General features: G+C 37.2%; 2 protein-coding genes across 2 annotated transcripts in view; both read right to left on the bottom strand.

Moving 5' to 3' along the window:
• Window positions 1-1,099: 1,099 nt before the first annotated feature.
• Window positions 1,100-3,060, bottom strand: LOC146134619 (protein boule-like). The gene is made up of 3 exons (XM_083397858.1): window positions 2,962-3,060; window positions 2,078-2,188; window positions 1,100-1,210 (listed from the first exon to the last, which is right to left on the bottom strand). Exons 1-3 carry the CDS (start codon window positions 3,058-3,060, stop codon window positions 1,100-1,102), a joined length of 321 nt encoding a protein of 106 aa, XP_083253984.1.
• A 2,267-nt stretch (window positions 3,061-5,327) lies between these two features.
• Window positions 5,328-21,902, bottom strand: part of LOC146134618 (uncharacterized) — a 60,304-nt gene continuing 43,729 nt past the window's right edge. Inside the window, exons 7-14 of the mRNA XM_083396714.1 lie at window positions 17,498-17,665; window positions 14,784-14,945; window positions 14,132-14,158; window positions 9,222-9,413; window positions 8,266-8,623; window positions 7,635-7,849; window positions 6,341-6,460; window positions 5,328-5,916 (exon numbers count right to left, since the gene is read on the bottom strand). Of these exons, the coding sequence (XP_083252840.1) occupies window positions 5,885-5,916; window positions 6,341-6,460; window positions 7,635-7,849; window positions 8,266-8,623; window positions 9,222-9,413; window positions 14,132-14,158; window positions 14,784-14,945; window positions 17,498-17,665 (1,274 nt within the window). The 3' untranslated portion in view covers window positions 5,328-5,884. The remainder of the gene's footprint in view (window positions 5,917-6,340; window positions 6,461-7,634; window positions 7,850-8,265; window positions 8,624-9,221; window positions 9,414-14,131; window positions 14,159-14,783; window positions 14,946-17,497; window positions 17,666-21,902) is intronic.

The following is a 21,902-nucleotide window of genomic DNA, read 5'->3' as shown; positions in this document are numbered from 1 at the left end:
ATTTGTATAAAAAGGTTTAATTAATTATTATTGTTCGCCACGTTTTTCCACTGCATTTTCGTTTTTCTGCTTTTTCTTGTTGTGTGTAAAAAAATATTGCCGTCGGGACAAATTTAATGCATCGTTTAAAATAAGCAATTTAACTAACGCTTATAAACACAATTTCAATCTTTAAAGCGGCGTTTTTTTATTTGAAAGTGACTGTTTACCCGAGTCGATGGAATACACATACACCCATTGGAGATTGTACATTGATTTGGGTTGGCGTTTGAGTGATGGTTTTGTTACATTTCTTTTTCCGAGTTATACGTTTTCTATTATGTATTGCCTAAATTCATTTAAATAACTTTAGCCCGAAAAATAGCCACATGAAGTGCATATTGGCTATTTTCGCGGCTTTCTCGGATAAAAATATACCCATTGGTGTCTGTATCAGGGCTTTGGAGCAGGCGTAAATGTTAAATGGCTCCGGCTCCGGAGTTCTCTTTTATCATAGGTTAGCTCCAGCTCCAGAGCTTATTGATACCACTGCTCCGGCTTCATCTCGATTACGCCGACAACTAAGGTTTAAGGATGAACGCTTAAATTGCAATGTCTAGCGTTAAATAATCACAAACAAAACACCTCAATAAAAAAACGCCGCAATGGTTAGTTAGAAAAGGTGGCGCCAAAGAAGCAACAATTCGTAATTTTGGTAAGGGTTGCTGTCGAATTATGTTAATTTAGCCATTAGTAGTAGCATAGCATCTTATAAAATACATCGGAGCCGGAGCTATTTTTTAAACAACTGCTCCAGCTCCGTTTAAATTTCACGTAGAACTCCGGTAAAAATGCACGGCTCCAGGGCTCCGGCTCCAAAGCCCTGGTCTATATGTCGATTTAACTAATAGTTTATTCCTCCAGCGAAACTTTTGCAGAAGAAACTAAAATAGATTTTTTTTTAATTTCCAGTTTATTAAGATTTTGACTTAAAAATAAAGGAAACAGCAAGTAAAGGTTTTAAAAGCCGAACAAAACCATTGATAAAAGTGTAAGTTTAAACGTTTCAACATATAACGAACACGAATTTAGAGAGCACGCTTTAGGCAGTGCACAAGACCTAGTAAAAGCATTGGTGATGTACACAGCTCCACAAATAAGTGGGCCGTGGTTTGTTTCTGAGATATGCAGGTGAAACACGGAGACGCTGCCCTCGAATAAAGAAGCTGTACTGTAACAAGAAAGAAAAGTGATAATGTTGGCTCTTTACGTAAAGTAAGTGGCAAAAACATTGCTTGTTATTAAGAGGCGAATTATATAAGAAGAGTCTAAAAATAGGGTAAAAATAGAAAGAAATAAGCCAGTTTTAGACATAAAGCTTACTGTAGGTGAACGTTTTGATAATTTAATTCCATGACAAAAATAAACCTTATTCTTTAAAAAAAAATAACACAGTCTTGTTAATCTCGGCGAATTTCAATTGTACGGCGTGTAAACATTTTACTTCAAAGATGAAAAATGTCCTTTAGCGGTTCTCATAGTGAAACCAATCGATGTTTTCCTTATTTAAATTTAGTAGTTGCTTTTCTACTTTAATATGACCGAGCCTTTTTTGTGGAAAATATCTGCAGGTTTTCGTCATGGGAATTTTAATTACAAAACGAGCATAGGTAAATAGCTGCAGATATGGGCCGGCACCCGATGTTAAGTTTTATTAAAAATCGAAGAGAAAATCAAAACGTTTACGTAGGCTGAAGCGAATTCTTGCCGAATAACCTAAAAAAACTACAATTTTACTTTATAATTTTAATTCTTGGGTACTCTATGCACGGATCTGTAATATAGCTTGATAATAAATTGCAAAGCCAAAAAGGTCGAGTAGATCGACATCATCTTGATAAGACGTTTTGATACGAGCTTGTATCATTTCCAGGTAATGTGTTAATTTATTATCAAATTTTAATCCTTTTTGCCTATTTGATAACAGTAATAACTCAATTCTGATAAGGTTCCATTACCAATACTTTTTATCAAACTATCGGTGTCGGAATACAACACCAAATATCATGTGTCTTTGCGACGCAATGGAGCAACTAACCTTTTGTGAGAGCACCATGGCTGCAGAATCCTCGTAGAAAAAGGTCACAAAAGCGTAAGCGTTATTTGCTGTTTCCTTCACAATATTCGCGTCCACAACTCGGCCGCAAAACTGCAACAAAATAAATACTTTTGTAATATTCTGTTCCATAAGATACGCTACTCATATGGGGGATAAAACTATAACTTATTGTTTCTCTTTTTTCGTTTTGTTAGCGATAAACTGTCGAGCAATAAATTCATGTTAGCACTAAAATACCATGTTATAAAATAAATAACAGACGGTAGTTGTAGTTCCTATTTGCAATTTTCATATTCTTAAACTAAAATAAAGCTAAATTTCAATATTTATTATCTCTTTAGATAAAATATAGCATCTGGCGATTAATGCTACCTGGAATTTAACATTTATTCTACGCCCAACTAGAAAGAGTTATTCGAAACGTTCACAAAATGCTACTTAATTTTGCATGGGCTTTGATATTCATTCTACGTCTAACTACAACCTCCAACTATTATATTTAAAATTTATTAATCGTTTTGGATATACTTCACTTCTATACCAAGCACAAGCTACGGCGCTGGTCTAGAATCCTACCACAACGTTGAAATGATTATTAAGCAATGCATAATATGTGGGTTAGGGTGTCGGTTAGTGTTTGGGTGTGGGTAGGTCAAGTAATATTGTTTAACACTATTACTGGACTCACCCAAACCCAAACGCTAACCGGCACCCTAACCCAAATAATGTTCGTTGTGGTAGGATTCTAGACGAGCGCCCAAGCTACCTCTATATAAAACTCGTTTTAAGTATGGTATGTTACACTTCCAGTCTAAAATTTACTGCATGCATAAATCTGTTCAGGCTAAAAACGCTGCAATCACCTGAAAAACTTTCTCTAGTTCTTCTTCAGTGGTCTGCTTGTCGAAACCACCGACAAAAATGCGACGGGGAATCGGTGCAGGTTGTTCAATGCCTTCCATTTCAGCCCTTAGCCAACTTACAGCAATTAAAATAAGCACTCTAATCTTTTGACAAACTTGTCGTACTAAAACACAAGTTGATTTTTCTTCAAGCGTTTTTTTTTTCGCGGACTCGGTGTCCTCTTGTTGACCTTTTATTTTGATATCGGTTGGTGACCTCGAACAATTGAAAGCAAAACATTAAATTAAAACTGCGCACTTACAAACAAGGTTTAACTGGTTATATTGCTTTCAAACAGATGCTCGGAATATTGTGAACCTAACAAATGAGAATAAATAGGGTTGACTATTACAAATGCATTTACACATTCGCAAATACAGCTTTTATATTTTTCAAACTATTCTTTTCAGTAAAAATACCTTGCTAAAAGCAATACGCTAATTCTGTTGACCGCCCAATTTTATTCTGACTTAACTATAGTTTACAGCAGAACAAAATACTGTTACCTTTAAGACTAGTTAATTTACATTTTGCGAAAACATCGTTTAACTTATTCCATAGTTATGTGAAAGGCTGTCCTTTTGTTGACCTTTAGTATTAACGTCGCTTGGCATTTATTGAGACAAATTTGGCGGCAAAACAAAATAATGACGATAGCCTTAATTTGGTATTTGGTAAAAATGCTTTTTGTCTTCTTAAATAACTGCAATCAAATAGCAGTGTTTGATTACACTTTTGTTGTGCTAGTAAGCTGATATACTAACTGTAGCTCAAGTCAGTTGGCTATTGAAATAATGTCACGAAATGGTGAAAAACTACTGCAATAAATGTCGACCACTTCTCTGATGTCGTATAAATTTGCAGCACTCTCTAACTTAATTGCGGACTGAAATATTCTTTTCCTTTATTTATAAAGCCTTAAGAGTCAAGTGTAAATGACAAAAGCATGACGTTTCTATAAAACTAAGGTAGCCATAATTAAAAAAACATAATTTTATGTAAAATAGCGCTTTTAAAAAAGGTTCTTCCACTTGTGAAATGTAGATAATTTATAAAACAGTAACATAATGTTTTAGGAGTCATGACACTTGAGAAACTTACCAAATATTAAAAAACACAAACAACTTGTCTGTAGTTTTAAAACACAGCAGCAAGATATCAGATTGCAAGTCAAGCTGGTGGCATAACGTCTAGAAACTTGGTCCAATTACAACACTTGCTCAAAATTTTAAGAGCCAGTTATTTAGAAAAATGCCTGCCATTGGACTTTACCGTAGATCACAACTAATATTTGCGCGACTGCTTTTGTTTATTTGGTAGAATGCATAGAAAAAACAACATACAAAGTAAAGGTTTTAGCGTCGGAGATAACTGTTGACTGTTTCAACACAAATAGGAAGTGTTCGTTATAATACAAAGTGGAGCTTCAAATAATACCCTTTCAATGCATCGGCATAATACAAATATTAACAAATATGAACACACGTGTTTGGCAAATTTGTGCGAATTTGAACAGCAGGGTGAGCGAAATTATAGTTGTCAGACAGGTCGGTTTGTTTCCAAGACTAACAATGCACCAATAATTTAGAGCAGGGACCAATGAACTACGAACCGTTGGTTTTAATTCTTCATCTTATTTCAGAAAACAGCCCAAAAATTCCGTTTAATAAGGGAAAAAAAATTACATTTGCCAGAAGAGCTCTACAAACTTGATATTATGCCTGGCAGCAATAGCTTATATATAATAAGGGAACTGTTTGTTAAATGCAAAACTTAGCTAAATGTTGATGAAATTCTAAACTAACACCTTCACTATATATTCAAGTATATTTTTTATGTTTCCTTCGTTTTATAATAATTAAGTCAAATAAAGTCAATAAACTTTGGAGCATAATGGTTGGAGGTTGTAGTAAGACGTAATAAGAATATCAAAGCCCATACACAAGTAGAAAGCATTTTGGACGTTTCGAATAACTCTTTATTCATTTTCAACATAGAGAGAAGAAGAATCAATCAAGTCAATAAAGAATTGTATATTCCGCCTTTATGCAAAAAGTTTGGTGAACTCCTGATTTACAAGAAAGTTTGCTTATTCAAATGGCAAATAGTAAAGCAAGAGTCATTTTCTTTGCCAAGCTGAAAGCTTCAAAACTCTTTAAAACGAAAAACCAAAAGAAACGGAATAAAGGGTTTAAACGACAATCTGCTGTTGATACTGGAACCTCCATTTACACCAAGTATGGAGGCAAGACACTTAATACTGCACATCGAACATTGTTTAAAGGGGCAACTAGGGATGCCAGATACTTGATATTTCATTCCGATGCGCGATACTTTAAACAAGAATATGGCCGACACCAAATAACGTCATTGTCATGGTCAAATAAGTGACTAGAATAAAATCCTAACGTTCAAACGTTTGTAATGTACAAGACCAAAGTTTGTTTTACACGTTATATAGCTAGTTAGCACTTTCGAACGTAAATCACTATTTCTAAATAAAATACTTTTATTCTAATCATGGTCGCAAGGTCATGGCTGAAATTTCATATATGTTTTAATTTGATATCGAATCGACGCCGGTACAAGCCTAGTATCGGACGAGTAGCGATACTTCCGACTGTTATCGGGTATCGGCTCCGATCCGATATTATCGGACATCCCTAGCTAGCAACTCTGCTTCTGAAGTCACGTGACGGCAAAACGGCGCGAAAAAGAAGAAACAGCTGTACATGACCCACAGTTCCGTGCGCGCGCACGCCGGCTTCTCATTGGTCGAGAGCGAGCGAAGCTTAATTCTTCGTAACACTGAGTTTCGTCGCACACGGCCACTTGCGGCGCTGTCGAGCCGATTCGAGAACGGGTTTGTTAATCGGATGAGCGCTACGTAGTAGCGGGAAAGATGACGTCAGAGCCTAAGGAAAGAAGAAAATTGTTTAGTTTTTGTGACGGGAGTTTAGTTAGATTTAATGGGGAGAAAATTTTGTGGCTTTAGATTTTTCTCCCGCTTAACTTAAGTAAGGTTTTTTAAACCTCTAATATTTTAATTATCAAAATATTTGTTTTCATTATCAAATAAGGAATTACAAAATTTGCAAATAATCATGTTAAATATAACACAACAATCCCGATAAAACCAATAGAAAAATATATAATATTTATAAAAAAAATTAAATAACGATAAATTTGCTTAATGCTAATTATGCATTTTGTTTCCTAATGAAAACAAAATGATATCAAAATGTAAAATCAAAAGAATCATCGAACCAACGTCAACCGATCATCTTAGCGTATTTCAAATTAAGCATAAAGATTTTGTCTAAAAGTTATTTCGCTTACTTCTTTGTGTATTGGCGGACGCTGTATTTTTACAGATGACGTCAGGATGTACGTCACTGATGACGTGATCGGAGCCGCTGTAGCCAGCGTCAGAAGAATCGCTCGAATCGACCCAATCGTCTGTTAAACAAAGAAAAAGATTTATTAAATCTGCGGTTCCTAGTAGCGTTTCTGTTTGTCATTTTGCCAATTGCGAATTCTAAACCTTAATTATTAATTTGCGCCTTACCTTAATACCTAGTTATGCACTGATAAGTCAGGTTTTCTTAGACCTGAACATTGCCTTCCAATATCGTCGTTTAACTGGGAAGCTTTTTGCCAAAGTTATTAAAACAAACCCGCTAATGGAAGATTTGTCGATGCAATTATCTGCATTACAAGCTGACACGTGAGCATGTCGTGAACATGTACCGAGTGAAAACCTTAGTTTAAACGCCTGAAATAACTGGCTAAATAAAACGAAAGGTATAGTTAAAGCCCATGCAGAAATATAATTTTAAAAGTTTCGAATAACCCTTTAATTCATTTAATGGTGAAAATAACGGCCCAAATAAAGCATGTCGCTTTTTATGTCTATTTGGGCCGTTATCTTCACCATTAAACTTATGAACAGATCCGTATATAGTGTTCTTTAATTCATGTTGATGAATACATTTCTGCTAGTCAGTTTTTGTTAGCTCTTTTCGCCGCGTCTCAATTACTACTGTAAACGCTAAGTCAAACAGCAAAGCTTTGGCGACCAAATTCTATTTACTGAACTCTTTGTAAGCGGACAAAACCTAAGACAAATAGCATTAATGTGTTCAAATTAAATTTTTATAAGCCATGTCTTCGTCTGCTTTTGCAATTTTCAACACGTCAATAGCAACTTTTACTACATTAACTATTATTATTATTATTTGAGCACTTGAATCTCGTAAAAGCCTAGTTAAGATTTAATACCTTAACGATTAATTATTATTATTGATCGTTTTGAAACGATATAACCGTTTCATTCTTAAGACATCCAACTAGAAAAAAACGTGTTTTGTTCTCCAAGTTAACTTCTAAAAGCCAAAACAGCCATTTTTCTGCTTTTAACTAAATCTCAAGACATTTATCGTTGCTTAACAGTATTTTTAAATGTGCCACGTTCGCAACCGAAAAAAATACAAGTTTTTCGCATTAACCGAACGAAAAATTATTTTCGTAACCGCAAAAAAATAACAAAAAAAGAAGTCGAACAAAAAGTCGTAAACGAACAAAAAAAAATTTTTTAGTATTTGTAACTTTTCTTAAAATCGTAAATTCTTACCTTCGCAGTCTTTTTCTTCCAGCGCGGGTTGGCTCTTGCCCAGCACCGGCTGCTGCGAGGCTAAATTCGACTCCCCCTCGAACCCCGAGTCGTAATCGTGACTCAGCAAAAGACCCCCTCCCGATCCAAACCGAACTCGCTTCGCTCCCGTGTGTTGCTGCCCACTTGCGGCCAGGTCGGGCGAACGCGGGTTGTCGGCAGGTGGCGATAGAGACCTAAAAGTCGAAGGCTGTTTAAGACTCCTGTTGTATTTTTTTTTTGTTTGTATTGATTTACTAATGTTATATGTGAAAAAAAGCAACTTGTTCAACAATTTTAAAACCGCGCAAAAATCCAATAAATATTAATAATAAAAAATAGTCTTCAATATTGCTGAAAAAAAATAAACTGTTTATTTGGCTTTCGTTTTTACATTTTTAATAATATTAAATACCAAAGACGCACGTTAAAGATTCGATCAACTGTTAATTGTTCGTCGAGCTCAAATTTGGGAAAAAAAGTTCCATTGTACACAACTTGTACAACCCTATTCCTTTTTTTACCCGAAAACACTTAGAATCGTAACGAAGTATCAATGTTAAATCATAAAAAAAATTCCTTTTTTTTTTAAATTGACTTAATTTCTACCGACCTCTGGTGGTAGATCGATGACGTCACGTCGTCTGGCTCTGACGTCACGCGCGCAACGGACACGTCATCACGGGAACATCCGAGCTGGGGGTGTCGCACCAATTCCGGGGGGTAACAAACAATGGGGGCAGTTGGCTGGGCAGAAGTGGGCTGCCAGGTCTGGCCACCGAATAGAAGGGTGTACCCGGCCTGGTTTGGGGGTTCCCCGGTACGCCCCAGAGTGGAACCGTGACCCCCCTGCTGCTGGTTGCTGAGCTGGTAGGCGTGGTCCAGGGCCGAGTAGGCAGGGGGAAACGTGAAGGGCTTTTTACCCCCGTCCCCCCCTGGGCTCGGTTTGGTCGGGATGATGCAGAAGTCGTCTGTGAGAATAAAATAAAGCGGTTAAATCAGGTGGTTGTCAAACTGTTTAAGACATGACTTCATTTAGACTTGATTTATTATAGAAATGACTTTATTTTAAAATGACTCAAATTGCTGGGCTTGACTTATTTCAAAAATTTCTTTTTCTCGACCTAATAAGTTATTTTGTAAATAACTGTCCCGGACTATCTTATTTCGGCAATATACTAACTAGAAAAGTGTTTTTTAAACAGTTTCACCTTGCAGGATTCCTATGCTTTTTTGAAATAATGGCAGAGCTCTTTAAATGTTTAAAACAGCGAAAATTTCCATTTTATGGTAACATGATTGGTTGGCTACTCTAATATTGAGTTTGGTAGTTATACTAACGATACCTACTGTTGACAAACTGAAAACATTTGTTATTCGCTCGACTAATGTAACGAAATGGCCAATAAAATAAGAGGATGTTATGCCGACCCCTTTAAACCCCGGTTTGCGAACCACTACACTAGAGAATTAAGTAATTTGTCTTCAGTTTAACTCAGATCTAAGTTACCTTGCTAAAATGAATTTAAACTTTAAACTGCAGTAATCTGTTAGACATATTTAACCTACCTCTCATGTGGTTTCCAACGGCCGATATCGGATACGAGCTAGTTGATCTGCCTGACGCGTAAGCCGGTGAAGCGGAACGAGAGAAGGCCCCTCCCCTTTTTCTCCGAAAAACAATGAGCGTTGCTATGACGATCATGAGCAGCAAGCCAAGCGCGACGAAAAGACAGCTGTACAGGACCAGGTTCTGGTTTTCTGCAAGAAAGGTGCCGGGTTGAATACGAAAGAATGCCAATGGTTGAGTCTAGTTAATTATATTGGTTATTTTTGAATAAAACCGACTTTTTAGCGTTAAGAGTAAAAAATCAACGATTTTAAGCCAAGCAAATTTTTTTTGCAAGAAATTATATTAGTTTTTTTCCTTTTTGTCATGAAAAATTATCCTTTGTAAATAAAAATTAACATCAATCTATTACAAAATACAGCAGTAATAATAAGGATTTTAAGGTCAGTAAATAGTAGTCAGGTTTCAACGTTAAAATAAAAAATATTTTTTATAGTACAACCTTTAAGCGTTCAAACAGAAAAGTATTTATTTTACTTTAGCGATAGAGTGAAAATACAGGAAAGCAAACAAACGTCGCCCTCCAGAAAAAAAACTGGTTGTTTTAAGACGCGCAAGAAAAGTCGATTGACCGCGCAAAATAGGTTTTAAGCGGTTTTGGAGCCGCCTATCAATCCTTGTGGACACAGAGCGATAACAGGCCACGATAAGAAGGTTTCCCCGCCTAGTAGAGCACACTGGCACCTACTTGGGCTCCATTGCCCCCGTACAGAGCCAGGAAACTCGTTTTCACCCTTTAAAAACGCATGTTTGGGTCATAAATGTCCCTTCGGTGGGGCAAAAGTAAATTTTGATAAGACGGTGTGAATAGCTTTTCTTCTTTTTAAAAATATATTTTAACTTAGTTTCGAAAACTGTGGCAATACAAAGTTTTCACTAAAAAAACCTTTTAATCATTTGAAACGCCAGGTTTTTGAAACAGCTGTATCTTTGAAAGGATTGTACTTTTAAATCACACCAAGACCGTCCAGTCGGAAGGCTGTGGGCTTAAAACCCATTCAAGGTAAATAGTGTTTCATTTTAAAACAATTTAGTGGCTTACTTCTTTCGCGAATATTGCAATTTAATTGCAGAAAAAGCGGCAATTTCGGCGCAAAAACGTGTTTTCGCTACGAAAGAGTTAAGCAGCCGCACAGCCGACGCTTCAGTAAATCACAAAGGGTTTGCAAAGATTACAAATCAACCCGGGTAAACAAGAGCTGGCGCGCGTCTCACAGAATCTAGTGCTTTTGGAAACTGGAGCGTGCAAGAATGACAACTTGCGTCGTTTTCTGTGCTTTTTCTCGAATGGGTAAAATGTTAGGGGGCAAACGCAGGCCTCGAAAGCTGACTGAGACGCGTGGACAGAAAAACTGGCATATTTCGAGCCCTGTATGCCAAAATTCATTGGAACTGTTTAACTTGTGTTTATATGGACCCCTTGTAACCAGTTTAACTTGACATACTATTGGACAATTAAGAAAAAAACGGGTAAGACTTGATTTGGTTAGAAAAACAGTTCTATTGCTCATTAAGTTAACGTTTTCCTAATATTTGGTGCAAAAAACGTTCAAAATCAAAACGCTATATTTTCATATATTTGCTGAACGTTTAAATTGGCCAAAGCTTTAAATTTTACAAAACGAACTTTGCCAATCGCGATTTAGTTTGAAACACAGCTGGAAAGAAAACGCCGTTAAGTTGTTGTGTTTGGCAAAAAAATGGGCCGGTGAAATAACTTGGGCTTCGGTAGCGGGCTACTGCTGCTTTTAGGCACAGAGCGTAAGTCGATAAGTGCTGTTTTTTCTGCTTAATGGGGTGAGGGGGGTTTGACAGGTGAAGTCTTTCCCACAGTCCATGGGGGTCTCGCGAAAATTATCGCCGAGTGTTGTTTTTGACAAAGCACCAAGAAATTCGGTCGAAAAATATTTCTAGGAAGGCGTTTTGAGCAAAGGCGCAAGCCACGAACTTATGTATAAAGTCAATACTATGAACACGCTAATATACTCTTCATACGGGACAATTTTAATGAAACCGAAGCTATAACACATTTTTAAGCAATTTTTTTTAATATATTAGGTTGTTTTTTCGTCGATATTTACTCGGTTATCCATAACCTTTCCCTTGCTAGCCGCTTTACGGCCCTTTGGCAAATATTGGGTTACTTCACAGACCGATTGTTAAACAATTTTTTTTTATCTTGCGTGAAATGCCTGTCAAGAATACGTCAAGAACTGAAATCTATTGTAATACTTAATACTTTGGAATTGCTTAAAATAATTTTTTTCAGAAGTTACAGCAGTAAACTTCGCTAAACCAGCTTTTAGTTTTCAGTTAAAATAAGAATTGTTTTTGAGTTTTTAGCTCGTTTAAAAACATTCCAAAAATTCTTGCTACTTGCCAAAACCTAATCTAAACCTCTTAACCGTTGACCTAATTGTCTGACATGCCGATACGAAACTACAACCACCCATCAAGAAAAAATGACAAAACAGGCTTCTATAGGACGAAAAATGAACTTTTTAAGCCAATTAGCAGCAGAAGTGACAACAAGTTGTTTTGTAACTGAACACGCGGTCTAGTCGATCGCACTAAGTCAAAAACCAACTCGTGTTGAGCTTGTGAGCTTGTTTGCCCAGCTCTGACCCCAACCTCCAGCCATTTCTTGTCGTTCTGTGCCAGAATCCATCGATCATATCTGGCTGTCAGAACAATCTCTGCTTTCGCGTCTAAACTGCGTCTACTTAAAAACAGGTCGTTTGCGGAAAATGGGAGGTTATGATGTTTAGGGCGGGCTGGGGAAGCTAGTTTTCGTGCGAATTTGAAAATATCCAGACAACTTTTTTAATGAGGCTTTGAGTGGATTTGAAACTCTTTAAAAACCGTCATAGCCCTATATTTTTTTTTTAGTTTTTTACCCTTAATTATCGTTGTACCAGTATTAAAAACAAGTCATCCAGTTAAGTCATTTGCAAAATAACTTAGTCCAGTTCAAGTCGTTGTCATAGCAAGTTAAGTCCATGTCAGGTCATATATGTTTAGTTATAATTCAATTTACTTTTTATTATGCCTTGTACGAGTGTTGTAAAAAAGTCATTTTAAAATGTCGTAAGTCCAAGGAGAGTCATTTACGAAACAACTCATGAAACCAAAAAGCCGCATCAAAGGCAACGCAGTTCACCCCAAAACGCCCCCTTCGCAAAATAGGGGGCTAATACCCCCTAGAAGCCCCAGTTTTGATTACACAACGTACAGGAAGCTATGGCGGGGTCATGAGGGGCAAAAAAACCCGCAGATCAAAGCCCCACCCCGAGGTATGAAGGGTTTTGTGGAGAGTGATTGATCTTTCTTCTGGTGCTAAATGTTCACCGCAAAACCGACTTCACGCCGTCGGGAAAACGCGCTGCGCTGCTTGGATTTAAAGTGCGGACGCGGCGCGGTCATCCGTGTTTGTTTGTTGTTGTTTTTTTGAGGTAAATTTGTCGTTTGTGAATTTTTTAACGCTATATGGGTCAGAAAAATGCAATACGAAATTGCCGAGAGAAATTATCACATTTTTACGATTTTTGTTACGTTTGAATTGATTTGAGCAACATTTGTCTTTGCTACAAAGCTGTTTAGTAAAATATCACATATTAAAACTTTCGGCAATAGCTGATTAACGTCGATTACAAGGGGCTTTTACCTAAACGCCTAAAAACAACAAAGTATGTGGATTTGATCGAATGTTACGGCTTTATTTATCAAAACACTTTATTTTTCCGAAAAATAAATCAACAAAAAGTGTAAAAACGAACCAAAAACGGTCGCTATTGGGTTATTTTTCACAAAAACAGGCGCAAACTTTATCTCGTGTTGTTTTTAGCTTCGCAGCTTCGACGATCATACTTCGTTTCGGGCGCTTTATTATCACAACACAGGGGCCGGTTACCCAAGGCCCTATAAGGGTCCGTTTCGGGGTTAAAAAGCGGTCCCAGAGGGTGAGGGTAAGATAACGTGGGGCTTTGCGGCAGCTGTCTGCTGGTTCACAGTTTCTGAGCAATGGTTCTGCGGTTTGGCTTGTAAGTACGTGGAGGGCAAATAACTTTTCTTTTCTTGGCAAATAACGATCTGTCTTATTTGGTTGGTTGTTCGCCTTGTGCGATATTTTTTTTTGCTTTTGTGTGGGTTTGGAGTTGCTTTCACTACCAAAGAGCTACCGGGATTAAATCAAGAGTTTTGGCTGTTTGTGTACAAGATGAAAAATCGTTTCAATGCGTTTTTGTTGTAGTTAGTCAAGGCTTTATAATCGTTTATTTTAAACAAGGAAATCAATTGTACTACGCAATTTTTTTTTCAATTTTAAGTTATTTTTACTTAAAGCAAATGTTTAGTGATTTAGGTTTATTGTGTAATAGAAAAGCGCTAAGGGAATTAAATGTTTTTTTGTTGTTGTTGATATATTCTTAGATCGGCGAAAATTTGTTTTAATGGCATTTTTTGGTTAGGGTGCTTTATTTACAGGAAAATCCATTTTAGCGTTCCTCAAAACAAGTTTGACCTTGATTCGACCTTAAATTTGTCGCAAACTTGGGCGCCGCTTTACGTTTTTTCACACATTTCAATTCCCAGGCGTCGAAACAAAATCGGCTCAACTTCGAATCGCGAAAAAAATCCTCCAAAAAAAAGTTAAAAAAATGCCGGCGAAGTTCCAGTAATGACCAGAGGCCAAGGCGTCCGGCAAGTGGTGAAGTAATGCGCTGGGCGTATCGAGTGACCCTAATGACCGCTCGCTTGAAGCGGCGCCAAAAATAACAGAGCATACTTTGACGGAATATGACAGGCGACAAGAACGCGAAAAGAAGGGAAGTGCACAGGCGCTTTTTCTCACCGCTTAGAGTCGCCGGGTTCCGCGTTTCTGTAGATTGCCGCCAATTTGATGAGGATTGGTTGGTGATGGTGATGACGTCACAATGAAGAGGAAATGAGGAGAAGAGGAAAAACAAAAGGTCAAAGGTTAGATTGAGTGTAGTTAATTGTTAATGTAAATTAAAAAAGGTTACATAAATGGCTAATCTTTTAAAGTGTAAACCATTTTACAAAATTTGTTTTTAAATGGCATCTTAGCTTTGAAGGATTTACTTTGAAAGTTAAACACTTTTTAGAAAAAAAGTTTACATTTAACACATACACGTCATTACGTCTTTACGAAAAAAATAGGCAACTTTAATATTGCAAATTGAGTTATTAGACGAAGTATTTTTACACTTTTCCCGGCAAATTAACCTGAAAGTCAAGGTTTTTTTTGTATTTACTTTTTATCAATCCTCAAAGTTAAAACAATTTTGTATATCAAGAAGTTTTAAAAACCAATGTAAGACTACAAATAAAACTTTTTACATCGAACTCCCGGCGGCATTACGTTTTTAAAAAAATCGCAGAAAATCTGACAAAAAATTTTTACCAGCGCAGAGAAAACAGAAATTCGTGCAGAAAAAAAAAACAGGTAAAAATCCGCCAAAAGGTAAGAGAAGTTGTCTTACCAGCGCAAAGTCCACCGGAGCAGTTGCTTGTTTGTATGTCGCTCCCCTTGCAGACCATCCCACTGTTGTGGGGTATCGGTCGGCTGCAGGTACGACGGCGCCGGTGGACGCATTCGGGGCTGCAGGTGGCCCAATTCGACCAGTCCGTCCATCCACCGTCCACTGGGGGCGACAGAGAGGGGTTAAAATAATTATAATTAGTGTAAGATTACTCCAGTGTATCAATGATTAAATTTTTCGCCCGGGAAAATGATAAAATAAACAAAAGTTATTATTGGACGAACAATTTAATAATTGTTATATAGATTTATGTAACATTTCAGCTGTAAATAAAATTGTAGGAGGTAGAATGGATGTCAAAGCCCATACAGTGATATTAATTTCGGTATTATTCGTACTACGTCTAACTACAACCTCCAGTCTTTATGCTAAAAACAAATGTAAGAGTTTGGGGCACGCGTATACGCCTAGACTCCTAGATGTTTTCCAGTGATAGAAACAGACTTTTTGAAACATCCAATATTTTTTAAATCCCAAAACCCTTGAATTTTAACTAAAAAAAATAGGCACAAAACAAAGAGTAAAACTTATCGTAAACCTAGTTCAGGTATTTCATTTTAAAAATTTTAACTGATTGTTATAATAAAGCATCCGATAACCGTAAATACAAAAAAATATAACCTTAAAAATGGATATTGCGCTACATGTAACTCAATCATTATACAGTGTCCCATTTACATATACCCACAATTGCAAACGCCCTTTACGTGAAATTCTCTCACGGCTCATTTACACCAAGTCAGGCAAATGGATTCGCAGTCCCTCTCCTCAAGTACAATTTCACGGACAAGAGTCATAAACAGCATTTAAAGCGAACTAAAAGTTGCAAAGTGCCCGCTATTACGCGGTAAGTCGTCGCGGCACGGCGCCCTTGAACGACATGCGCACTCGCGCCGTGTTTACGTTCGATTTGCACGGAACAACAAGTTTTTTTTTCGGCCGGTTTTGAAGTCCTAGAAGCCCGCAGACATGACAAGTAAACACGATCCAACGATGATCCGTGAGCAAATAAACGACTTTAGGCGCCGCACGCGTTAAGACGAGTTAAAAGTACTTGACGACTGATGAATGTGTGCGTGCTTTGCTGCTGCCGATCTACCTTGTGTTAAGGAGGTGGAAATTTGACGCATGCGACCAACGAAATGTGGTTTACTGTCAAAAAATGTTTGTTAACGGTAGATTTAAGGACTTGACGACTGATGGAAATGTTGGTGCTTTTTTGCTTGTTTTTCTTCAGGCCACATCACACAAATGTATCAAGGTGATGGTTGGAAGTTTAACCCAGTCTTACAAGGTTTTCTGCATTCTGGCGCTGGCTAGGTCAGTCCAGATTGGCCATTTCAATTTACTTAATTTTAAAATTGTTTTAATTTAAAACTTTAAATTTGATATATCCCTTTTGTGAATATGCGACATTAGCATGAAATCAACGAAATGTGGTTTACTTCAAAAATGTTGTTAACGGTTGATTTCTGGCGTTTTTCTGATTTTTATCTCGATTAAGCGCCTTAACGAGTAATACTTATTTAGAAAAACGTACTGGTTCTCTAACCAAATCAACTAAATGTTAAAAAAAACGCTGCTTGTTTAGAAGACGCCGCATAGAATCTAATCATACCAACCACAAAAGATTTAAATAAACCAAACGTCAAACCTTTTAAAAAGAAGATTACTGGCAATATAATTTTTATTATTCAACTAAAAAAACAAGTTGTTAAGCATATTTCAGTATTCTCATCAAATAAACACATTTTTAAGTTTAATTCTACTTTAATGGGTAAATTTTTTTTTGTTTTTAAACCCCCAATTTAGAGCTAGCGGTGTCCGATAATATCGGAGCCGATAGCTGAAGTGGTAGTATCGGTACTGGTCATATACTAAACTAATATCGGAATTTCAGCGATGGTTTGTGAGCTAATGGAGCGTTTTCTTTGCCTAAAAGCAAGTCATAATTCTAAAAAAAGTCTTGGACTTTTCTCCGGCCCGAATCTTTCGATATCAAATTTTAATTCTAACTTCTATTGCAGTGAATAACGGAAATGGCCGCTCGACCTTCGTGGCTTACTTAAAGTCCTATGGGAGACTGAATGGTAAGTGAGCGTTTAATTTGCAGGTGCCATATCACTTCGCTGTTGGCGCCTGTGGAATTATTATCGACGGACGAAACTATGGTAAAGTTGGACAAACATGTTTGGCTCATGGGAATAAAGAATTCTGAAGAATGTGTTTAATGCATTTTTTAGGACATAGCCATGGACTCGGCACATTTAAGGGTTTGAATTGTTTGAAATTAAAACCATTGTCTGTTTTTTTGGGGGCGGGTAATTTGAACTATAGCTCAATATGCCAACTTTGGCCTCCCAACAGGAAAATAGTATGAAGCCCATCAATTAGTTAAAGATTCCGGCACATTAAGTTAGACCAAATGTCTCAAAAAAATATTTTAACCAGAGTGGAGTCATCTAAACTAACTCCAAATTTCGATTAAGTTTCAAAACTTGTCATCAATTTTTTTAAAAATAGCGACTTAAGGCAAAAGGTAGTGACTCAAGTCATTACAACACTGCAAGTTAGGTATAGCATTGAAAAAAGCACAAGAAGTCATTTAAACCAACGCCAAGATTCCCACAAGTTGCAAAATTAATTTTCCTCACCTGGGCACAGATTGGTGCAAGCTCTCGTTTGGATGCTTGCTCCAGGACACAGAGCTCCTCCGTTCTGTGGCTTGGGACTCGTGCAAGTCCTCAACCTCCGCTCCTCACCGATCCCACACTTGCTCCCACATCCTGACCACGAGGACCAAGTGCTCCAACCTCCGTTCACTAAACAAGAGGATAAAGAAGATTAGGAATTTTATCAATTTTTTATGAAAAATTTGGCCTTTTCAAAAATAATTTGTAATCTTTAGGATTTTCATTCAATCTAAGATAATATCATTGAAGTCCTAAAGTTATTGATATAGGATTAGATGAAAAATATCTTGCAATTTAAAATTGGTTTTGAAGTATAGCAGAAAAAATACAAAAAAATTTCGTTTAAAATTTGCACTGATTAATTTGAAAATTACTTTAAAATATGAAAATAGTTTTGGTTTCAAAAATGACTTTTTTAATTTTTGAAAATCACTTATTTTGTTTTTTGAAAATCAGCACTTATATCCATGCACAGTAAGACCCGAATTAGAGTATCATTGGGCTGGCCAATAACTATTTAGGCAACTTCATACAACCAAAAAGACGCAAGTCCGTGATGTATAAGGTGGTAAATTGACAACGACAGGCAATTAACAAACTGAACACTCGTTTTGTTTATCATTGTATCGCAGCAAGAGGAAATTGCAACCACCTATCAGAGCCTCCAATGTTAATCATACACAGCACGCAATTATATCACAACCGCTCAATTATTATAAGTAGGTGCCCCGAACTGAGGGCCACTGTCAGGTCAATTTCAAGTGTTTTAGGTCAGTTTGCTGGGCTAAAGCGAAGCCGGCTCTCTTAATACTGCTGGTGTATACATTGAATAGAAAGCGGCATGACAATAATTGTTGCACTTGCATTAAAGGTAAGTAGAATTTTAGCGGCCATGTTAAGGTCCTTGCAGAGTAAAAGGTGCAAGCAACATGGTTCAAAGAAGGGAGCACTTTTAGAATTGGGCAATTTTTTTTATACAACATGCTTTTTAGTGCTACGAAAAACGCACAAAAACAGTTTAATGAAGGAAACTAACCGCGTTTTAAGTGTAAAAAAAAAAAATTAAAGCGAACATATAAAATGGCTTTAACAATAAAAAGTATAAAAAAAACTTTAAAACATGGAACCGGAGTTAAATGCGGCCATTCATCTCCAAAATCAAAACGGAAAATCGTGCACAAACATCGCGAAACCGCCCCTATTATTACGTCACAATAATCCGCGCGCGCTATCTTGACAACGTTTCAAAAAGAGAGAAAACAGCGCGAGAGCAAAAAAGCCGAAGAGTCGACATTCCGTCTGCAAATTCTTGACGGGCGTCGCTGTCACGTAGAAATCACCGATCGCGAGTGCTGTTGTTACGTCATAATGGCCGAACAATGGCGTGTCGCGCGTCCTGTGGGAAGGGAATCGGTGTACCCCCTGGGGGAAGGGGGTTGGGTTACTAGGAGGGGGGTTAAGCCTTCTGGGAATCTGAGACTAAACGGACTTAAATCAGTATTATCAAAAAAAAAATGCGGCGCACTTTTTTTTTTTATAAACCTCTGCAATTTTAACTCGATAGTTAACCTTATTAAACGGAAGGATCCTAAAAGCCATAATTTATCAGTTTTTGTGCATGCACTTAATAATTCTCTCACGCACTCACGACAGAACTGTGCGGAATTTTTAGTTTTAAGAAATCAAAATATTTAAAAATATTTGTTTTAAGGTTAGAAATTGATTAGTACTATAAACTTTTTTTTTTAAATATGTTAATTTAATGAAGACACTTATGATTTTTTAACTTATGAATCCTCTGTCAAAAATAACCATTGCTACCCCGGGTTTAGAAAATATTTTAAACATTATTGGCGTCAACCCTAAAACAAACAAACACAGGCATAAGCGCTCCTTTTGTTTTAAGCCGGCAGTCAGTCAATCATCAAAAGTCGCTCCGGTATCGCTCCGGCCGCCAGCCAGTCGCTCTGCGTTTACTTTGCGCCGACGCCGCTAAACAAACTTCCTTCGTGTACACGTCTCTAATTACGCGACGCTAATCGCCAGCCTTTGTCCGAGCCGCGAGATTAGCGACGCGAAGTTCGAGCGAATACAAAAGGGACGGCATTTTTTAGTTTTTTGTGTGTCGGCTTGGAGAGATAGGGCTTAACGTTTTATGTGAACCAGTTTGAAGTTTTTTTTTCGTTTGCGTTAGGAACTGTGTTCTCGGTGTGAAATTACGGTAATAATTAATTTGGGTTCGAAAAAATGACTCAGTAGTTGAAAAAAGCACAAAAGTGAAAAAAATGAGTTTTATGGAAGTGTGAAAAATAGCGGTCGGGAAACACTGCTTTTGAATGAGTTAACGCAATAATTGGTAAATGGTGATGCCATAAGCTAAAATCAACACAAAAGCGTGTTTTAAAACGATTGTTTTTGAAGGTCAAATCACTATGGGGTAAAAAGTCACAAATGCCTAATAAAAAATAATTTCGCTGTTTAAATCGGCAAACCTAACGCGGAGTAAAAACAACAAACCCACTTCGCATTGAAGTCATGTCTGTATATATTGGATTAAAATCAAAGAAACGATTACAGGTTTCTGTGTAGGAGATAAAACGTGTGTTTTACGCTTTTGCCGCGCAGCAGACAAATCGAAACGTCATCGCTTTTCAACGGAAAGATTCGGGCTTTAAAGTTCTTTTGTGCGAGCGAATGAATACGACTATCGTTAAGATCAACAAACGTAGACAGACAGGCAAATTCCGGGAGTCGTCGGTTCGATCCCCGCCCAGTTATCGGATTAGTGTGGCGACGTAATTTGTACACAATGACAGCTCTTACCTCCCTATGTACACACAGACAGATACACACACAGACAAGTAGACAAGACGCCTGTTGTGAAGTTAATCGCCCGGCTGGCCAACTATAATCGGCCATATTGAACAAAGCTCTCTTTTCAGCCACAATTTTGGACTTTTAAACTGTTTAGTTATTTTTAAATTAAGAACTGCTTTAGTGCAATTTTGACTTAGTGGTCAGTTTAATAGGCCCCTATAAAAAACTACAGTAAAAACATTTTTAAACTGCATTTAATTGCCACTCTTGTAGTGTAATTAAAGTGCTAAGTTTATACTAAATGGAAGCTTTTTAGCCACATTTTTGATCAAATCTTCCTTTTTGGAAACAATTCGGCGCCTTTTTAAACGAGATTTTGGTGTTTTTTACAACAAATTACGCCGCTTTCAATAAATGCTTTAAAAGTACAAAACACTCGTTTTAAATCACATGTTTGTGCAACTTCGAACTATTTGATCACTTTATTTGCCCACGTAATATATTATGATGCCATTTTTTCCACATTTTGCACAGAAACGTTACAAAAATAGGATTTGCAAGCGACGAAGTAAACTAGAAAAATTGCACAATAATTCTAAACTCAAATTTTGACGAGCAGCCATGATATAGTGGCCGTATCTGTGTGTTAAGTGGTCCAGGCTCGTACAGGCGCCACACATAGACACATCGGCGGTCGTTATCTGTGCGTTAAGCCCACAGTGGCTGCTGGGTAGGAGACAAATTTAATTCCACTCGGCTCCAGTAAGGCTTACTCGCTTCACTTCTCCATCGGCTTGTTGCGCTTTGGTCTCTACTTTTGATAAATCATCCTTAACGCCGGGAAACCGTAAAATAAACTATTTTTCGGGCATCTCTGTATTACCGCTGGGGAAATCGTAAATAGATGCCCGACAAAAAATATATATACATTTTTTTTAAGGCGCTATAAGATTTTGTTTTAAGATTAACATAAATTACTTTACCTTATGTTTGTACCTTACACTTTTTCCGCGGGGTGTAAATGGATCTTATTCCGTATAATAATGACAATTTTTCTTTTAAATTAATATTCGTAGATTCCATTACGAGTTTAGTGGAGCTTTCCCCCTAAATTTAACGGGGCTTCGTTTTTTATAATTTTTGTCGCTGTATGTTGTATCCCATAACCGTTTTCGTTTTTTTAAACTAACTTTTTCGGAGGCGTACGTGGATCAAATTACAAACTGACTGACATGAGGTTTTTTTTTCGAGATTTAAACGAAAAGGTGTCGTTTTTTTTAAATTTAAGTTTTCCCGAAGGCGTAAGTGGTTCCTTCTACAGCTTAAGGGGAGTTTTTTTCGATTTTTAACATAAGAAGCCTCGTTTTTTTTGACAAACACTTAGCGAAAGTCGTCCAATACCAACAAACCACAGATAGGGGAGTAATTCCCATGCCCAGGGCGCCCGAATGTTTTGGCCAGCGGCGCCAAGACCCCCCTTTCCCTAAGGGTCCCTTGCAGATGCCAGGCACAGATAAGAGGGGTTATCGTGGAAGATTGTGGCTTGTAC

The sequence above is a fragment of the Ascidiella aspersa genome, chromosome 9 (genome assembly GCF_963924565.1).
Source record: "Ascidiella aspersa chromosome 9, kaAscAspe10.2, whole genome shotgun sequence".
Taxonomy (NCBI): Eukaryota; Metazoa; Chordata; class Ascidiacea; order Phlebobranchia; family Ascidiidae; genus Ascidiella; species Ascidiella aspersa.
The sequence above is the reverse complement of the archived record's forward strand: the minus strand, read 5'-3'. Positions and strand labels throughout refer to the sequence as shown.

What these genes read in the sequence shown, in the direction of transcription:
- LOC146134619 (XM_083397858.1), bottom strand. Translation starts at nt 3,060, where the DNA reads ATGGAAGGCATTGAACAACCTGCACCGATTCCCCGTCGCATTTTTGTC. An exon ending in AACTAGAGAAAGTTTTTCAG is followed by an intron (nt 2,189 to 2,961) that starts GTGATTGCAGCG and finishes ATTTTGTTGCAG; the next exon opens with TTTTGCGGCCGAGTTGTGGA. An exon ending in CCATGGTGCTCTCACAAAAG is followed by an intron (nt 1,211 to 2,077) that starts GTTAGTTGCTCC and finishes TTCTTGTTACAG; the next exon opens with TACAGCTTCTTTATTCGAGG.